The sequence below is a fragment of the Balaenoptera acutorostrata genome, chromosome 18 (assembly GCF_949987535.1).
Source record: "Balaenoptera acutorostrata chromosome 18, mBalAcu1.1, whole genome shotgun sequence".
NCBI lineage: Eukaryota > Metazoa > Chordata > Mammalia > Artiodactyla > Balaenopteridae > Balaenoptera > Balaenoptera acutorostrata.
In genome coordinates this window covers 76,059,830-76,079,359 of record NC_080081.1, presented here as the reverse complement: position 1 = coordinate 76,079,359, position 19,530 = coordinate 76,059,830, and the positions used below count along the sequence as shown (strand labels likewise).

Sequence of the window (19,530 nt, the reverse complement as noted above, 5' to 3'; positions counted from 1 at the left end):
AACAGGGTATATAAATTTAAGGTCTCGAATGTGGAAAACAGGGCAGAATGTCAAAATACAGTGGAAGTGAAGGTCATGGAGTTGAGGAGCCAAGGTATTAGAAGTCAGAGGTATTCGTCAACCTGCTTTGAATTGATGTGGGGTGGCCACAGTGGACGGCAGCTTGAAGCAGGATCTCCGTTCCCTGAGCGGGAATCAAACCCCGACCTGGGTAGTGAAAGCGCCAAATCCTAACCATTCAACCACCAGGCACTAGTGGCTAGAAGCAGGGCCCTGGCTCTTGTCTCCTTTGTAAAAAGAATTTTAGCAAAGAGACAGAAAATAGTGAAACAGGTAAGTGTTTATTAGACAAGCAGACACATGGGCAGGCTCAGAGAGTCACATGCTTTTGGGGTGGCTTAAACTGCTTATATAGGGGCAGTTTTCCAGGTCTCTGTTTTCCTCTGGCCAATCATCTTGCTTCCATCCCATACTTGGTCTGACTCAGGGCCCTCCCCCGTGTGCACGTGTATCTTTTAGCCAAGATGGATTCCAGAGTGAGGGTCTCCAGGAGGTTGGCAGGACAGATTATGGGCTACTGTCCCCTCCCCTGAGGACCCCTTCTGTGCATGTGTAGTCTGGGAGGTCGCCTTGACCCCAAGAATGAGAAATATGTGGCCTCCTTCCCTAAGCAGGGCTTAGTCCCTCTTTGCTCCTGCCATTACCGTTATCTCGAAGGGTCCACAGGAGACAAAGTCCAGTCGCTTACCCTGTTCCTGTTATTATCTTTGTCTCAAAGCGTAAACAGGAGACTAGTCGTAAATGTCTAACCTGGGGCCCATCCACCTCTTGCCTCGGAATGATTAACTCCATGACTGAATGTCTTTTAAGATTTTAAGTTCTCCAAGGGCAGAGAATCTTTTGTGTCCCATACAGCCCAGTGTTGATCACATCACGTATGCTGCTTGCTGAATACAATTAAATTGAAAGTCAAACTGCAAACATTAAAATCATGTGGAAGAAAAGTGGAAATGGTCACAATAAAACAATGAAAAAAGTAAGATATAAGCGAAGGACTCCAATTTACTGGTTCAATAACTATGTAGTTTAACTGAACAGGATTAAGAACTCTGATGAAGGATTAATTTTTAATATTGGTAGCCAAAATCCCAACTTTGTGGGGTGAGTGCGGGAAGGGGTACAAATACACACCAGACTCACTTTATTTTTACCTATAAAACAAAGTAATAACCAACAGAGCCTTTGGAAGCTTTACTAAAGCCAAGTACACCTTGTTTTACATAACATATATATCCTCATAACTTGGTTATGAACATTTTTTACAATGGCCCCCATTATACACTTTAGGGCAATTTGTTATTTAAAAGAACTCTAAGATTACTCTTTCAATAGAGGAAAAAATTAAAACATCATTTGTTTACATAAAAGTGGTATGCTTTTTAAGTGATAGTTTATAATATACTCATCTATGTAAATAAGCACAGAAACACACAATGTATGTAATTCTTATAGTATACTTGTATATATATAGTACATAAAGTTTTATTTGCCTATTGCTTATTTTCTACACTTGTTTCTATTTCTCATTTCTCCTTCCCAGTCCAATTTTGAGAAAAAAAAAATTTCCCCTACATAATTTCTCCACCGAGGGATCCTGATTATCAGAAGTAGTAGTATTAAATCTCGAGGCTGGGAAGATAAAGGTATAAACTATGCTCGACCCTCTCTGCCCACACCACTTCTTCTATTCCTATCTTTTCAGCTTTTCTTATCAATCTCTTATCTGCTCTGGAGTTTTGCTAATAAGAGGACAAAGTTATGACACAGCTGTCATCAGTTTAACTCTGAACAAAGCAATATCCCTACGTAAGTCTGTTCCTCCCTACTACACCCCACAACTTTCACAGTAAAGGGGGAAAAAGGAGGGAATCATGCAAATAACTATAGCAGCTGGCACTAAAATCACTGAATCCTAATAGCCATAAATTCTGTTATAGTTCCGGTATCTTCCTACAAGAACATGAAGTACTTTAAGCTTCTTTGCTGGCTCAAATCCCTTTTCTGTTTTCCCTCTGACCAGTGATTGCTCCAAAGATTTCAATAAGTCTGTGGGCCAAGACAGATCAAAGCCAATGGATCCAATTCATTTATTCATGCATACATTAATATTTATGGTTCTAGTACTTGGGGACTCTCCTTTGGTGAGCACATCAGGATCCCTGCTCTTATGAAGCACACATTGTGAAGGACAGAGCCTACAATACCTGCCTCTTTAAAAACATACTAACTAGATGCAATTATCACTGGAATGTATATCATGAACATTTGCTTCTTAAAAAACTCTTAACAACTTCTCATCAGTTAATACACAAAATAGCCATTTCTTCTATCCAACCAACCAAAAAACTTACATAATCACAGATTTTTCTACTCTTTTGTACTTTCTGAGGAAAAGAGACATGACAGGAAAGCTAAAGGGGATTTATTTTGTAAATCTCCCAGGCCCCTTAACAGGGTCATTTTAGGCCTCGCTAAGTCTTCTACAACTATAAGTTTACATTAAGATATACACAGATATACATAACGTATCTTTATATATATATATATATATATATATATATATATATATATTATATATATATATATATTTTTTTTTAGAACCAACATTACTTCCTAAGTAAACCTATGAAATGAGAACTTTGATTCTTCTAGAAACCTTGGATTTTGACATAGGAAGGTGGGCCTAGAGTGAACTTTAGCCCCATAAACAGGAAAAGTTAAATGGCTCTGCATAACAAAATTAAAAAGTACTTGGATTATGGGGGCGCGATCAGCAAGGAGAAGTTCAGTGAGAATAGTAATTCTAAGGGTAAGTGAGGGAATTCAACCCCTGTTCTGACTCCACAGCCAGCTTAACCAGTATACTCCAACGCCCTCAAGTCAGAACACCTAGGAATCACCCCTCTCTCATTAATCATATGCAGTCACTTACCTAGTCCAACCAATTACACCTCCCAAGGGCCGCACCATCTCTACTTCCACTGGCTTCACGCAGAATAACAACGAGCATCTACCAAGTCCTCCTATGTGCCAAGCACTATTCTAAGTAGCATACATGTTTTTCAAGTTTTATCCCCCAAACTCTATGAAATGAAGAACCTAAGGAAGAAACAGGTTACATAATGAGCGACAGAGCCAGATTCAAACTCAGATAACGTGAATCGAAAAGTGCTGAGCACTTAAACCCTACAGTGTAACAGCTCCTGCTCTGTCTCCCTACTTCCCATCTGGACCCTCACCATCCTCCAGACTGCCGCAGTTATCCTTCTGGAATGCACATGTTATCATGACATTCTCCTGCTTAAAATTAGCAGCTCTGTATCACTGACTGGATAAAGTCCAAATTTCTTAATGCGGCATACAAAATCCTTCATGCTTCTGTTCAAGTCAGTTCAATAAATATTTGAGTGCCCACTGTAAGCAAGGCAAAGTGCTAAGTGCTCGGAAATGAATAATACACTAGGCCCTGGCCACGACTCCAACCCCAGACACTGTGTCCTTCAGCCAGAGGAACCATATGCAGCTCTCATAAAGCAACACCGTACACGCTAGTCCCTTTGCCTACAAAGAAAATCTCTCAGCAATTTGAAGCGTCTGTGTGAGGTCTTCCTTAACAAGCTCCAGGCAGAAATGCTCCCACTTTTAAGTTCCCACAGCACCTGTTCAAATTGCTTTCAGGTAGCTGGCAGAAGACAGGTATGGAGCAGCTTCCAAACAACACCATGAGCCAGTTCAGGGCAAGAGCTGACCTCTGCCATCCATGCCCGGCACACAGAAGACACCCATTTGCTAGATGAATAAATAATGAAAAATGTATAACCTGATGAGAAAAAGAGAGGAACAAATTACAGAATTATGACTGCTAACACACAGGTGGAACAAATTAAAAGTAGTGTGGGCTTCCCTGGTGGCGCAGTGGTTGAGAATCTGCCTGCCAATGCAGGGGACACGGGTTCGAGCCCTGGTCTGGGAAGATCCCACATGCTGTGGAGCAACTGGGGCCGTGAGCCACAATTACTGAGCCTGCGCGTCTGGAGCCTGTGCTCCGCAACAAGAGAGGCCGCGACAGTGAGAGGCCCGCGCACCGCGATGAAGAGTGGCCCCCGCTTGCCGCAACTGGAGAAAGCCCTCGCACAGAAACGAAGACCCAACACAGCCATAAATTAATTAATTAAAAAAAAAAAAAAAAAAGTAGTGTTACTCTACTTTGGTTCCGAGTTGGCCTACATTTTACCCCTATGGGAAAACTCATGTGTGGGACTTGGACAAGCTAAAAAAGGCAAAACTTTTGTTATTCGTGGCTCAAGAAAGCCCTGACAGGCCAAAAAGGATACAAGATCAAAGTCCATTTTCTAAAGGGGTGTGGAGATGGGAATCAAATCTATCCAAGGAAATAAAATTGACCTACTGAGCTCAACTTCATCAGTGCTGCGTCACAGTACAAGCAAGAAAATAAATAAATAAATAAAAATCAAAATCTGTCCTGGGACGAAGGCCAATCTACAAATAAGTACCACTGCTGCAAGAATGTGAAATTCTTAAAGTGAAGACAGGTCCAGTCAACCAGAGCTCACAATTGTTTCCTCCTCCTGAACCGCCGCTGCTTTTCATTCAATTTCGTTTCTGTGATTTAAAAAGAAAACAGCTACACAGTTAAGGCCACGCATGAGTGTACTGTAGCTCCTGGCAGATACGAACGTCCTGATTCATAACCTTAAATGTACACAGAAACATCAGAAGAAACACTACATCTAAGTGGAAAGTCCTTCGTCTAAAACAGGGCATGAAGCTCTGAAAAGCGAGTGATGTCTTTCCTGAATGGTGCTCTGGGTGCGACTGCTTCCAAATCAAGATCCGAATTTTGAAATTACTCCCTCGAAGATGTCAAATCTCTCTCCCACCCTCTCCAGTCTAAAGGGAAGGGTGAGAATTCACAGGCAGCAGGCTGGGACCGAGGGTATGATCTCTCCCCACTCCTTTGCAGGGAACAAGACCGAGGTAAGGCAGCTGGCGGCACTCTCATTCACGGCAACATACATGCAGGAAACAGAAAACTCATCCCCAACTCTCCCCTCCCTAAAATTGGAGCAAGGGACGCAAAGACCAGCGAGACGGTGGCCGGAACCACCAAACGGTAACAGCGGCGGGCCCCCGGCGCCGGCAGCCCGCGCCCTCCTCCCCGGAGCAGCGCGGCGGCCCCACACCGGTCCGCGTCCCCGCAGCCCGGCCGGGCGAGGACAGCGCGGAAGACGCCGCGGCGCCGCTCCGGCCGCCTCCAGGGCGCCGGCCGCCCCACACCCCACGCTGCCCGCACCTGAGGCGCGGCCGGACCCGCGAGCCGGCGCAGAGCGAGGCGGGCAGGGCAAAGTTACTCACCGGGGGAGCGCGCCTGCCCGGGCACGTCCCGGCTCCCGGCGTCGCAGCCCAGAGTCGGCTCCACTTCCGCGGCCCGCTGAGGGAGCGCGGGGCCAGCCGGCCTCCGCTCCGTCGGGAATCGCCGCCGCCGCCGCGGATTTCCTGGCAAGAAGCAAACTCTGGCCAAGACTTCACTTCTCAACCGCCCCTGCTGCCTTCCCGCGGGCGAACGCCAGGGCCGGGCCGCGCAACCCGACCCGCACCCGGGCCAATCGGCGACAGCATAGGGCGGGAGGGGGCGGGCCAGAAGGCGGCCCCACCTATCCAAGAGCTCGGGGGGCGGGCCAGGCCGGGGCCGTCACTAGGAGTTAGAGTGAGCTCGCACCGCCCCTCGCCGCCTGCCCTCCCCCACCCCTCGGCTGTCCACGCAGCCTGCCTGATTTCCCCGCGCTCGGGAAGTGTCTCTTGCGCTCACCGCCGACAGCGCGAGGAAAGGGGAACAGCTGGGGGAGGTGGTGAACATCTAGGGGATCGGGGGTGGGGTAAGGAGAAGAGGTGGCGCCGGAAAACAACTGTGGGCGTGTCGGGCGGGAGGGCAGCGGGGGTCGGGGGGTAGGAACCGGGGCTGGCCGGGGTGATGGGGGCGAGGGGAGCAGGACCGACAGGAGGGGAGAGGGTTATTGGCGAAGAACACCTGAGGGGACGGAGAGCGGAGAGGTACGAAGGGAGAAGGAGGGCGGAGAGCGAGTCTGGGTGGTGAAAGGTTGCCGAGGCGGGGGCAGGGGCACCTGGGAACAAAGGTGAGCGAGAGGTTCCGCAGGTGAGGAGGCTTAAGAGGCCAAAAGGGAAAAGGACGTCCAAAGCCAGGCAGGACGTACTCCGGGGTAGAAAAAGATCCTAGAAGAGAAAGGATGGGGAGTGGGGACAGTTTCCTTCCAAACTCTCACTCCTCCCCTCTCCCCCAAAGATAAAAAACAAACGCTCGTCCTTTGACCCAGTTGAGCTGTGCAGCTGCAAGATCCCAGATGAGACAAATACTGTTACACCCATGCTATTCTGTGGTGAAATTCTTCAAAGTGTGTTGCTCAACTATAGTGTAAGTCTGTCGTGCCATGAACGCCCCCTTCCCCGGGAGGTGTGGTCCCTCCTGGGATTAATCCCGTCCCCCACCGGGCCAGCAGCAAGTCAGAAAAAGGCCCGATCCTGGCTCCAAGAAGGAAGGTGATCTGGGGGCGGCAGGTAAGGCCCCGCCCCCTTCGCCATCACCGGGAGGGAAGGTGCCAAGGGCTGAGCTCCGGCGCCCACTGGCCGGTCTCGGCCTCGGGGCGGGGCAGGAGCCCGACCGCACCAGTCTCCCGGCTAGCTCTGCGGGCCGACTCGCTCAGGAGCGCAGGTGAACGGCTCAGGCCTGGCCGCCGCCCTCCGCGCGCCGGGGGCGGGGCCCGTGGGCGAGGCTCCGCGGCGGCGCCTCCACGCCCCGCCCAGTGGCCGGGCCCTGCCGCGCCGCTGCGGCTCCTCCTCCCTCCTTCCGTCCGCGCTCCTCCCGTCAGTCCTTCCTTCCTGCGGCGCCTGCTCGCTTCGAGGTATGGGACAGCGCCTCCGGCCCGCCAGCACCACCTGAGGATCCCGGAAGTCGCCCCCGCCATGGAAGACGACCAGGAGCTGGAGAGGTAACGGCCGAGGAGGGGAGCGGGAGGAGCTGGCCGCGCCCTGCACCGGGAGCCCGCGGCCGACCGGGGCCTTAGCCTCCGCGGCCCGGCCTGGCAGCGAGGGCCTGGCTGGGAGGACAGGCGAGGAGGGAGCAGTGGGCGCCAGGGCGGGGAGAGGGGCCCCGATCGGGAAGGGAGGGGGGGACACCTGGGTTGCTTGCGTGGAGACGCTCAGTACACTCGATATCAAGGAGGGAACACGAGTTGTGAGACCAGAGTTAAGCCCCCTAACTGCCCACCCCCATTTGGAACAGGAAGAGTAAATAAAGCTAACGTGCACCAGGCCACTGTTCCCCGAGCGATGGGGGTGGTGTGTTGGTCGGGCCCAAGTCCCTCCTCTGTGCCGAGCGCTAATTGATCCACTCGGTGCGCTGAGTGTTTTCTCCCTCCTGCTTGGTGCTCTTCTCAGACTTTCCATTCTGGTTTCCTTACCTCCTGCAAACGGAAGCCCTAGTTGGCCCTGCACGTTGATGGTCTTTAGTTTCTATTTTTACGATAATCTGCGTTTTTCCACGCCTTTCAACTTCCTTTTCATCCTTTAGCAGAGCCCACCCTATTCTAATCCTATCCCTTTCTTGTGAGCCTACCAAAAGAAAATTTTAGCAAACTTTTTTGTTTTAAGGACACTCCCCTTGTGGCCATGTGGACGGCCAAATGGAAAAGGGAGAAATTGGAGGCAATAAATTATTGATTGGTAGAATACGTGGAGGCAGGAAAATAATAAGGGCTAGTGCTAATCGTTCTGTGTCATTGGAGTGCATTAGAGTAGTAACGTGTTGCAATTGTGATATAGTAGATGAAAAAAAGCTAGTTACAAAACCGTATTCAGTGTGATCTCATTTTTATAAAAAATATGTGTGTAGAAAAATATCTGGATTGAAGACCCCAATGGCTGAAGGCGAGAGGAAGACAGCCCTGGAAATGGTCCAGGCAGCTGGGACAGATAGACACTGTGTGACATTTGTATTGCACGAGGAGGACCATACCCTAGGAAATTCTCTTCGTTACATGATCATGAAGAACCCGGAAGTGGAATTTTGTGGTTACACTACAACCCATCCTTCAGAGAGCAAAATTAATTTGCGCATACAGACTCGAGGTGCCCTTCCAGCTGTTGAGCCCTTTCAGAGAGGCCTGACTGAGCTCATGAATGTCTGCCAGCATGTGCTTGACAAGTTTGAGGCCAGCGTAAAGGAATATAAGGATCAAAAAGCCAGCAGAAATGAAGCCACATTCTAGTGCCTTACGCACTATACAGGGAGGACTGACCGCTAGGATATTCTTTTCGTGCTCTTGCAAAACCCAGAAGTAAATGTTTGTGATTATAACATGATCTGTCCTGCAGAAAGCCCTGCTTCTAGCTCTTAACCCATTTCAGCTGTTGGAGTCCCTGCAAGAAACTGTATTCTTCTAATAAATTCCCTCTTTTATTTAAACTGATTTGAGTGGTTCTTTTTCCTTTGTCCTCAAGGTTGACTATTTTAGGTTTTTGTGGGTTTTTTTTTCTTTTAATTGAACCAACATTGAAAGTGAGGAAACTATGAGATAATCAGAGGCCTAGACAAGGACGTTGATCAAGGGAATTGAAAGGAATGTGTATGCACACCTGTGATTGGGGGCGAGGGAGAGATGCAATAGAGCATGACCCCAGATAGGCTGTGGATAGTCTAGAAAAGAAAGGTGGGAGTGAAGGGAGGACTTGGCCTCTTCCTAGATGTTTTTAGTAATTCATGAGACAACTGTGTCCTTTGCCATGATTGGTAGATTGGGCAAGGGTGGGAAATAATTTGAAAGAATTGTGAGAATTCTGGTTTCACGTGAGAATGTTAGGTGGTATCAGGCTCCATCTTTATGGTAGCATTTATAGGACAGATACCAGTTCAGTGCTCTAATTTCAGGATGCTAATATATTAAAGAAGGAGAAAACTGGGATGACCAGATAACATTTTCAGTCCTTGGGTAGGTATCTCATTATAGCCCAGGGTTACATTAAAAGGAACAGTATTTGAGAGAAAGTAAGGACAGGGAAGAGGAAACTTGCATGTGGGGAAAATGATTTTTTTGGAAAACCTAAAATATTCGTAAATCACACTTAAGAGCTGCCCTATTTACCTCTTCAGCCTTGTGTCTCATACCTGTCCTACCCCAACTTGACTCTTAATTCACCCTAAATATCTGTCAACCTTTGAACCTGAGCACCCCACCCCCCAGTACTCTGAGAGGGGAATCTGATTTAGGTATGGAAGCAGAGAGGATCTTCCAGAGATTACAGGAAGAGAAGGAGCTGGCTGTGCAAAAAGAAAAAGCATTCTGGGGGAATAGCACTTGCAAAAGTCCTGAAGCAGAACACTGGTGGTTTGAGGAAATAAAGGTCTTGAAAGAAGATGTGCGGATCTATAGCAGGGCCAGCAAGGAGGAGAAGGGCCTACGATAGACTCCATGGGAAGAGCTCTGGTGTGGAAAGGACTTTGGAAGTACAATGGGAAGACATCTGAGTAACTGATCACAGTGTGTCGGAATGGATTGTAGAGAGGCCAGGGTAGAAGCAAATAAACTGTAAGCGCTGAAGTGGCCTGGAAGGGCCATAAGCTAGTGATGGAGAAAAGATTGTGGATTTGAGATACGTTTGAGAGCCAAACTGGCACAGAATTGGTAGACCTCAGGAATTGGATGTGGAAGGTGAGGAAAGAGAAGGGTGACTCCTATCAAGGTATGGGGCGAAATTACTGACACGGGAAGCTTGGGGTGGGGGGGATTGATTGGGAGGTAGAGAAGGTGACTGGAATCAAACGTTCCCTGTTGAATGAGGTCATCTGTAGACAGGAGTTGGAGGCCATGAAAGAGATTTAAGTAGAGATAAACTTTGTGAGTTCTTGCCATAAAGATGAGGTAAATCCATAGAAACTGGAGTGTGATTAAGAAGAGGGCTTGGGCCTTTTCCCTGGTGGTCCAGTAGTTAAGACTCTGCACTTCCACTGCAGGGGATGAGGGTTGGATCCCTGATCGGGGAACTAAGATCCCACATGCCCTGTGGCAAGGCCAAAGAATTAAAAAAATTTTTTTTAATAAATAAAGAAGAGGGCCCAAGCCAAGCCTTGGACAAGCTCAGTATTTAAAGGTTGGGCAAAAGAGCAACCAATGACGTGGTGGGAAAGTCTGTAGACAGTCAAGTTGTGGAAGCCAAGACTTTAAAAGAGGGGAGAATGATGAATGAGTCACATGAGGACAGAAAGATATGGGTTGGAATTAACGGGGAGGTCGATGAGCAGCTGACAGCGTTAGTTTAGGGCCTAAAAAGGCTAAGCATTAACACTCGTACAAGAAGAATGGCTTAGTTTGGGTTTTCCAATAATGAAAATATACTGTAGGACGTTGGAGGCTAAATTAAGTGGGAGCAGGAATGGACGGGGAAAGATCAAAGTTATGGGGCAGGGACAGGGAGTATTTTCCCAGGGTAATAGTAAGAGAAAGCCAATGTCAGTGTGAGGACATTAGCACTTGAAGATGTAAGGAAGTCCTAAAGGCATAGTGGTAAACAATCAAACACTTGTTTGCCTCTTCTACAATTCTGCCTATGAGTAGTTCTGTGGTAATAGTAAACACGATTATTTAAATGAAGTTTAATGCCTATGAACCAAGACCTGTCAGGAGATGAAAGCCAGGTTTAATTAGTGGACATAGCAGTGTGGAATGGTGATAGTAGACTGAAGTCTATCAATAACAGTACACCCACTGGTGGAGATGCACCCACTGGTGGCCACCTGCCACATCTCATGGCTTCATTGCTCCTAAAAGGATTTATTGTCACTGATGATGTTGGATGCAGTCTTGAATCCGTTTAGGGTAGTCGTAAACTCAGGAACATACAAAACACCTTGACAAGGCAGACATGTGAAAGGAAAAAACAGGGCAGGGCAGGCAGGATAACCGTGAGTCACTGAGGTGTGGGAGGAATCTTTGCAAAAGGTCTGCAGGAACCTAAGGGAAGGCAGAATTGGTCGATGAAAAAGTGAGGGAGATAGATATGAATCATACATTTATTTATATAAACTGAAAAAAACTTGATCAGTATCTGATTTGCTAACAGCATTTCACTCTAAATAAAATATCAGTGGTTCAAGCTCAGAAATTCTGTTCAGCTATAAAGTACTGTGCCTTCTAAAGAGCCAGTTATTAAATAAAATGATTATATGCCAAAGGCTTTTAATATATAATCATTTGAGTACTTGCCTAGCACTTTCCATTTTCAAAGCACTTTACAAACTATTTATAAATTGCATATAGCTGCGATATCTAAGTGTTCTAATTAGTTGTTATAATGCATAGGGGCCTACAAAATCTCTGTGGAGATGAAAAGGTGTCTGCATAGAAAGTAGTCCTATCAGTGTCATTCTGAACCGAAGAGTGTCTTGCATTTCCGGAAATACGAAACCACACCAAATTCTACGGCCCACCATTCCCCACCCTTCTTGTTTCCGTTAAACATGTTATTAAGACTATAGGATAGGTAGACAAAGGTCATCTTTTCTGGTTAGGAAAATTCAAAGTCAGAGACCGTCTTTCTACTATCCTTCAAACTGGGCTATTAGGAAATTTGCCCAGATCCACCGGTCTGCTTTCAAGTACTTATAAAGACCCCAAATCCAGCCCTTTTGTGCTCAAATTCTTAACATTGGTTTTTCTTTTGCCATTTGAAAATTTATAAGCTACAATTACTGTGTGGTCTGTATTTTTTTTTCATAATGAAATTCCTTCCAAATCTAGATTTTTGGATCTCTATACAGCAAATATGTACCTAGTAGAGTAACAGTCCTGAGAAATGGTGGACATAAGAGAATATGAGTCTGTCCTAAAAAGCCCTCTGCTTTTGGAGAGGGCAGACTAGAGCTGTACACATGAAAAAGGTATCAGATTGCATTTACAACCAAGTGCCCTGATGTGCAGTGTAGGGTATTATCTGCTGAACATAGAATGGAATTGGCGAGGGACACTCTTGTAGCAAAGATTGTTTCATGCGCACCCACTCTGCCAGCCACTGTCCTGGGCGCTGGAGAGAGAAAACCATCAGGCAGCCTGCCTTCCAGTAATTCATGGAGTACTGAAGTAGGCAAACTTGTAAAAGAAATAGTGTTCCAGGATAAATGGTTTCCTTTTTCCCAGTGTAAAGAAGCCATTTGAGATTCTCAAGCTAGGGAATGCCATAAAGGTTTCGCTTTTTTGTCCTACACCTGTGCAGAATGAATGAGTGGAAGGAAACATTGGAAGATAGCTGGGAGTTAGGGGGCATTTGTAACAGTCCAGGTGTAATGTAAGGGGGCACAGTTGTAGGCGTGGAGGTAAAAGGATGGATACCAGAAACCTGCTGGAAAAAAATAACTTGGAGGGGCTTCCCTGGTGGCGCAGTGGTTGGGAGTCTGCCTGCTAATGCGGGGGACACGGGTTCGAGCCCTGGTCTGGGAGGATCCCACATGCCGCGGAGCAGCTGGGCCCGTGAGCCACAACTACTGAGCCTGCGCGTCTGGAGCCTGTGCCCCGCAACGGGAGGGGCCGCGATAGTGAGAGGCCCGCGCACCGCGATGAAGAGCGGTCCCCGCACCGCGATGAAGAGTGGCCCCCACTTGCCGTAACCAGAGAAAGCCCTCGCACGAACCGAGGACCCAACACAGCCAAAAAATATAAATAAATAAATAAATAAAGTAGCTATTAAAAAAAATAAAAATAAAAAATAACTTGGAGGCAGATTCTCTAGGGGTACAGGTGAGAGAGGTCGAGCAGGACCCCACATCCATGCCTTTCACAGCCCTTTGTTTTCCTACCACTCCCTTGCAACCAAAACCAGTAAGGCAGGATTTACCATCTCCTCTCCTAGACCTGTCCTTGATAATAGGAGTCCACCCTTACCACCTTCCCCTACCTGGTGAGAATTCACATCTTTAACAAGGTCGAGACTCCAGGACTACAGATGTGGAAATTGGGGGTGGGGAGAGGAGATGGGGCAGTGAGCTGACCGGCCCTTGCTGCCCTCTGCCTGTACCAAGTGGCTCTCCTCAAAGGGAGCATTGAATTCATTCATTCGTTTGTTCGGCAAAATCACTGAGCACACGCTAGATGCAGGCACGGTTTAGGTACTAGGGGGACAGCAGGGAACAAGTTGCCCCACGTGCAGTCTATTTTCTAACAGCAGGAGTAGAAAACAAGTGTATAAATATATAATGTAATTAAGGTAGTGATGTAAACAGGAAGTAAAAGAATCATGGGGTTTGAGAAGGCACGGAGAGTTTGATTAGTTGAGGAGGGCTTTTCTGAGGAGGTGACATGTGAGCAGAGAAAAGAGAGACCAAGGAAAAATGAGAACATGCTAAGAATTTTCTAGAAGATAAACTGAGATTACTGAGCAACAAACAAAGCAAAATGATGAACCTTTTTAAAGGAATAAACTTTCAGCTTTGTATGTGCGTGTAGTTTTTATTAGTGCCTAAATTCATAGCATGTGTCTTTAATCTGTATATGTACTTACCTAATAATTATAATAAAGAATTTTGAGTTATTGTGCAGGGCAGTAGCATATTGTAGGAGTTTGGGATTGGCTAATAGATGGATGTGTATTAGGAGAGTTGATCTTACTTTTGTTTTTGGTATTTTTGAAAGAAGCATATCTTTCTTAGAAGCAGAAGTGGTTGTGCCTGGGATCCTGCACATCTTTTCAGGCTAAATAACTGATAACTGCGAGGCAGTATCGTGTAGGAGTTAAGAGCTTGCACTGTCGGAATCACACTGCCTGAGTCTTGGTCTTGGCGCTAGACTTTTTAGCTATGTGACCTTGGACAAGCTGTTTGACCTCTTTGTGCCTGAGATTCTTCATCTGTAAGATTGGGATAAGAATAATACTTACCATATAGGGATGTTATAACTATTAATTTAGACAATATAGTCAAAGTGCTTAGGACAGTATCAGGACCATATAGCATGCTCTCAATCAGTGTTAGCTACTAATGTTATTACTATAATATCCTTAATTGTGTCGAACAAGCTGGTTTCATTCATATTTCTTCTAGGTGAAAACTTGAAAACAAAAACCTTAGTGCCCTCTGTTATTTTGTTGTTGTTGTTTCCTCTGGCTAAATGCAGCACTATAATATAAATTTATGGACCCCTGTATGGAAGGTTATCAGTCTGCTAAAGCCATTTCTTTTAAAAAAAGATAGTTTAAAATAGCATTCCTAATGTAACTGAATATAGATGAAAATCAAAGATAAATGGATTGTGTTTCTCCTCTTTTCACAAAGAGATTAAGATTCTGATGGAATATTTATAGTCTTCCTCAAGCTTCAAGACAAAGGTTAAGCAGGAAGGAAAAGCAAGTTCTATAGCAGATGGATACCTGGTTGGGTACCAGGTATCTGAATATTGATAGGAGGTCAGGGCTCAAGCTATGTCAGCTAAGCATAAAATTGCATAAAATAGAATATATTGGTATTTTACCTACTGATTCTCAGTAACTTCCAGGTTTGTTATGTAAGGCTCTTAATAAATGTCAAAAAGAAAAGCTACCTGTGTGCTTTTCTAAGTTTACCACGCTGACTTGGGTCAGACCTCAGAGCAATTGTAGATAATACCTCAAACCAATTCTCTCAAAGGGGCTCCTAGAGAAAATCAAGCTGCCCAGAGCATCTAATCAGACAGGGGCTGGACCAGTTGGCTTAACACTTTGGGGTTTGGAGGGGTTTTTTTTGGTTTTTGGTTTTTCTTTTTTAAGGGTGAAAGAGGCTTTCTTTCTAGGTGCCTCCTTCGCCAGTACTGTGTAGAGGTGAAGTGTAAGGACTCTGAAGGCAGAGGGCCTGGTGTGAATCTCCACTTTACTGCTTCCTAACTTGCAAATGTGGGACAGCCACTCAGCCTTTCTGAGCCTCAGTTTCCTTATCTATAAAACTGAGCTGATAACAATACCTACTTTATATGGTTACTGTGAAGAATAAACGCAATAAAGCACTTAGCACGATTCCTAGTACACTTCAGTGCTCAAACGTTAGCTCTTACTGTTATTGTTGTCATGTTGGCGCTTGTTTAAGGCAGTTAGTGGTGGCTAGAGCAGCAGCCTTGTAGGACTGGGTGCTTCTCTATCCGTGGGGGTCTCTGCCTGTCTCTTCTTTCCGCGTCGCACTGGCCTTCGCACTTCTTTCAGACTTGCCCAGCTTGTTCCCGTTTCAGGGCCTTGGCACTTGCCCTTGACATCCCCAGCCCCTCTTCCCCCGGATCTTCACATGGCTGTCTCTTTCCAAGGTACTTACTCAGAGGCCATCCTTGACCACTGTGTCAGTTACCCGTTCCTGTATACCAAATTGTCCTAAAACTCAGCAGCTGAAAACAAAAAACATTCCTCACAGTTTCTGTGGGTCAGGAATCTGGTTGGAGCTGAGCTGGAGGAATCTGACTCAGGACCTCTCACAAGGCTGCAGTCAAGGTGTCACCTGGGCTGCAGCTGTCTCAAGGCCTGAATGGGGGTGATGGGCTTCCAAGCTTGCTCACGTGGGACGGCCTCACGCCATGGCTTCTGGCTTCCCCCAGAGCGAGAGATCCAGGGAAGAGGGAGAATGCAAGATGGAAGCTCAGTCTCTCTACACCCTCATCTCAGCAATGACAGTCCATCACGTCTGCCCTGCTGTGTCTGTTAGAAGTGAAGGGAGGGGGCTGCACAAGGACAGGAATGCCAGGAGGTGGGGAGTCCTTAGGACCACCTCAGAGACTGCCTAACCCAAGATAACACGTGCGCCTACAGCCAGACCTCCATCGCTTTCTGTCCCTTGACTTGGTTTCATTCCTCCATAGTCCTCACTGTTAACTGATGTTATATTATGTATTTATCCATTTATTGTCTAACTCCACTTGAATGTAGCCTTTCAGAGGGCAAGGGCTTTGTCCTTGTTTGCTTTTGTATCCCCAGCACTTAAAACCATGCCAGGCATGCAGTAGGCTTTCGTCAGTCCTTAGTTGATGAATGAATGAATGACCGTGTGTGCGTGATTGAGTGTCAGTGTCTGCGCATGACTGCCACGGCAGGGAGGGAAAACTGCAGTTGCACTGACATTATTTTGTACACTTATCAGCTGACACTTGCATACTCAGCCACCACAGTAATAAACTCCAAGAAGGAAAGGGCTTCTTGAGTGGGGCAAGGAAGCATGCCTGTCCTGTGGCTTCAGTGGGAGGAATAGCTGAGGTGATGAGCGTCGTGGAGCGCCTCAGTGAAGGTGGCTATACCTTATAATCCATCTCCCTGATGTCTTCTCTGTATTGCCAGGAGCCTTGGATACTGACATCCCTTACCACCTCTATCCCATGCAACATTTGTTATCTTTTCTCCTATTGGTCTAAAATAAAAGGCAGCACGTCTCCCACTTAAGCGTGCTCAAAGGACATTTTGATTTTGCAGTAACAGCTATATGGAAGGGTGATATGGATTATCCTGGGGATCTTGTCCCCACAGAACTCTAGTGGAACAAACATTGTAGAATTATTATTTGGGGTACCACGAGGTGGAATTCCAAGGATTTGATTCTAAGGCATGCTGTTTTGTCAATGCCAAATACTACATCCATTTCCTGGCCAGCTGTCTGATAAATCTATACCATTTATTACAAGTAGCTTTGCTTTGGAAGAATACAGAATATATGTATTTTTTTTCAGCAGTTATTCTAAAGTCCTGCCATGGACCAGGTACACCTGGGATACAAAGATGAATCTCCTTTGGTTCCTGCCTTCACAGAGTTTGCAACCAGGGTAGACCAAAGAGCTGTGTATTTCGGAACTAAAGGAAAGGTGTCATTTCCTCTCACTCGTCCACCTTGTTCAAAACCATAGCCCCTCCCCCAACACCCTTACCCTGCAGTATTTTTTTAAATACAGCCCTTACTGAATTCACCTATTTATTGCATTTATTCTATATTATCTTTTCCTCCCCCACCCCTGCCACACACACATACTATAACATAAGCTCCATGAGGGCAGAGACTTTTGTCTGTGTGTTCACCGATATCTCTATAGCCGCTGGAGCAGTGCCTGAAGCATAGTAGGTGTTCAAAAAATATTTATCACATGAATGAATAGAAGATGGACACTGTATTTTTTAATTGAATATCCTAAGAGCTGAATTTGAATTTGTAATGCTGAAATAACTATTCTGTAAGCTTTGGGGTTGAAAACCACAAGTTTGTAGTTAGTTGTATGTCTTTAGCTGCATACTCCGTCCACATGGAGATGACAACATGCTGGGACCCACAGGGAGGAGTTCACTAGGCAAAAGGTGGTCATGACCAGAGCAGGCAGAGATGGAGTCCCAACCAAGTATCCCGCACAGTAGGAACCACTCAGATCTTACACATGTATCGACCAGGTGGTAGGGGAGTCCAGAGAAGTCACCTGAGCTGAGAAAAGTTGGCTATGTTGTTTTATTTGGATCTGAAGGGCCAGAAGTGGTTCCCATTGAGTGCATCTCATGGTCATAAGCACTGACCCCCAAGGCAGCCGCTGTTGATTTTGTGAGCACCTGCTCTACTTTACATACCTACTGCATGGTTTCAGATTTGGGGAGTTCACTGGACAATAATATTTCAAAAAATAAAATCTAATAGGGTGAACTGATGTAGAGTCGCATAGTTTTATTTTGCCATTGAAAATGAACTTTGTTTTGGTTGGAAATTATCAGAAATCCCAGTCTGTATATGGCCTGATAGCACATAAAGGTCTCCAGTGTGCGTTTTCCAACACCATCAAGCAATCCGTCAAGCAATTCAATTCTGACACTGTCTGCCTGGAGATAGTATCAGAGCTCACTCAGTCCCACAAGACTGCACCTACCCAACCCCACTTCAGATGCCAGCTGTAAATCCAGGTTATTTTACCTGTGCTTCTGACCTACTGGCTATAAATTGGAAGTTCTCATGACCTCATCCCTGGGCCCAGTTAATTTGTTAGAGAATTCAGAGAAACATTTACTTACTTTTTACTTACTTTTTATCAGTTTATTATAAAGGATACAGATGAACAGCCAGATGAAGAGGTGCATGGGCAAGGTCTGTGGGAGGAGGTGTGAAGTTTCCATGCCTTTTCTGGGCAACCACCTCTCCTCAAATCTCCACGCACTCACCAGCCCGGAGGTTCTCTGTACCCTGTCCTTTTGGGGTTTTATGGAGGCTTCATTACACAGGCATAATTGATTAAATCATTGCCGTTGGTGGTGGAACTCAATCTGTAGCCCCTTTCTCCTCCCCAGAGGTCTGCGGATGGGACTGAAAGTTCCAACTCTCTAATCACGCGGCTGGTTATCCTGGCGACCAGCCCCCATCCTTAAGTTACCCAGGGCTTTCCCTAAAGTCACCTCATCAACATAACAAAAGACAGCTTTATAGCTCTCATCAATTAGGAAATTCCCATTGTTTTAGGAGCTCTGTGTCAGGAATGGGAGGAAAACCAAACATATATTTCTTACTATAAGTCAGCATATCATTAAGACCAAACAGAATTAAATGAAGCATTCTATAATTTGACATCTGTTATGCCATTTTTATCACATTAGCTCCACAATAAGATGCACAGACTCTTCGGTTTTCTCTTGGATCCTCAGAGGATTTGGTCCACAACTCTAATTTCTCACCACCATACTTGGTAAATTATATGTGATTTCAGAATGAATTTTAATTGGAGCTTAGATTTCAAGATAAGGATTACGTATCATTGAGATTCCTCATCTAAAGTTATTTCAGATCCTGATTTGCTTGCTTACTCTGTTCTGCATACTTAAGCATAAATCCTGGTGTTTAGAATACTTAACAGGGTTTTTATTCGAAAGTGATTAATATTTAATTGGGGATATAAGTGTCAATTATCATCTCATTCCTTGAAGATGAAGAAAAAAGAGTATAATCATCAAGTTCAGTGTCTATCAAAGTAAAAGAGTTGGATTTATGTTCTCCATCAGAGCTTGTAATCTAAGCCTTCAGGACTTGGTTCTACAGTTGTTTTCCTGTTTTTTGTTTATTTGTTTTTATGGCAAAGACTGTACTTTGTCATTAAATGGATGGGAAAAAATGGGGATTCTAGAGCCTCATGATTAGAAACTATTCTGCTGCTGGCACATGGAAAGATGCTCAACAACACGTATCATCAGGGAAATGCAAATTAAAACCACAATGAGATATCACCTCACACCTGTCAGAATGGCTGTTATAAAAAGACAAGAAATAACAAGTGCTGGTGAGGGTGTGGAGAAAGGGAACCCTCCCACACTGTTGGTGGGAATGTCACTTGGTGCAGCCACCGTGGAAAACAGTATGAAGTTTCTTCAAAAAATTAAAAATAGAACTACCATCAGCCCAGCAATTCCACTCCTGGGTATTTATCCAAAGAAAAC

At 45.7% G+C, this 19,530-nt stretch overlaps 3 protein-coding genes across 7 annotated transcripts in view; 2 read left to right on the top strand and 1 right to left on the bottom strand.

The window, feature by feature from the left end:
• Positions 1-5,576, bottom strand: part of LNX2 (ligand of numb-protein X 2) — an 87,352-nt gene extending 81,776 nt beyond the window's left edge. Inside the window, exons 1-2 of one of the 3 annotated variants that reach the window (XM_057532760.1) lie at positions 3,720-3,850; positions 2,993-3,159 (exon numbers count right to left, since the gene is read on the bottom strand). The gene's annotated coding sequence lies outside the window, so the exon portion shown is untranslated. Of the gene's footprint in view, positions 1-2,992; positions 3,160-3,719; positions 3,851-5,436 lie in introns of those variants that run through there. The other 2 variants (XM_057532759.1, XM_057532762.1) reach the window with 2 other exon arrangements.
• A 1,375-nt stretch (positions 5,577-6,951) lies between these two features.
• Positions 6,952-8,564, top strand: LOC103018134 (RNA polymerase I and III subunit D). The gene is made up of 2 exons (XM_007164190.3): positions 6,952-7,085; positions 7,988-8,564. Exons 1-2 carry the CDS (start codon positions 7,060-7,062, stop codon positions 8,361-8,363), a joined length of 402 nt encoding a protein of 133 aa, XP_007164252.2. The 5' UTR covers positions 6,952-7,059; the 3' UTR covers positions 8,364-8,564.
• LOC114236017 (protein POLR1D-like) overlaps positions 6,955-19,530 on the top strand; it is a 43,560-nt gene continuing 30,984 nt past the window's right edge. For all 3 annotated transcript variants that reach the window (XM_057532763.1, XM_057532765.1, XM_028162910.2), the window contains exon 1: positions 6,955-7,085. In XM_057532763.1, coding sequence (XP_057388746.1) covers positions 7,060-7,085 — 26 coding nt within the window. In that variant the 5' untranslated portion in view covers positions 6,955-7,059. The remainder of the gene's footprint in view (positions 7,086-19,530) is intronic.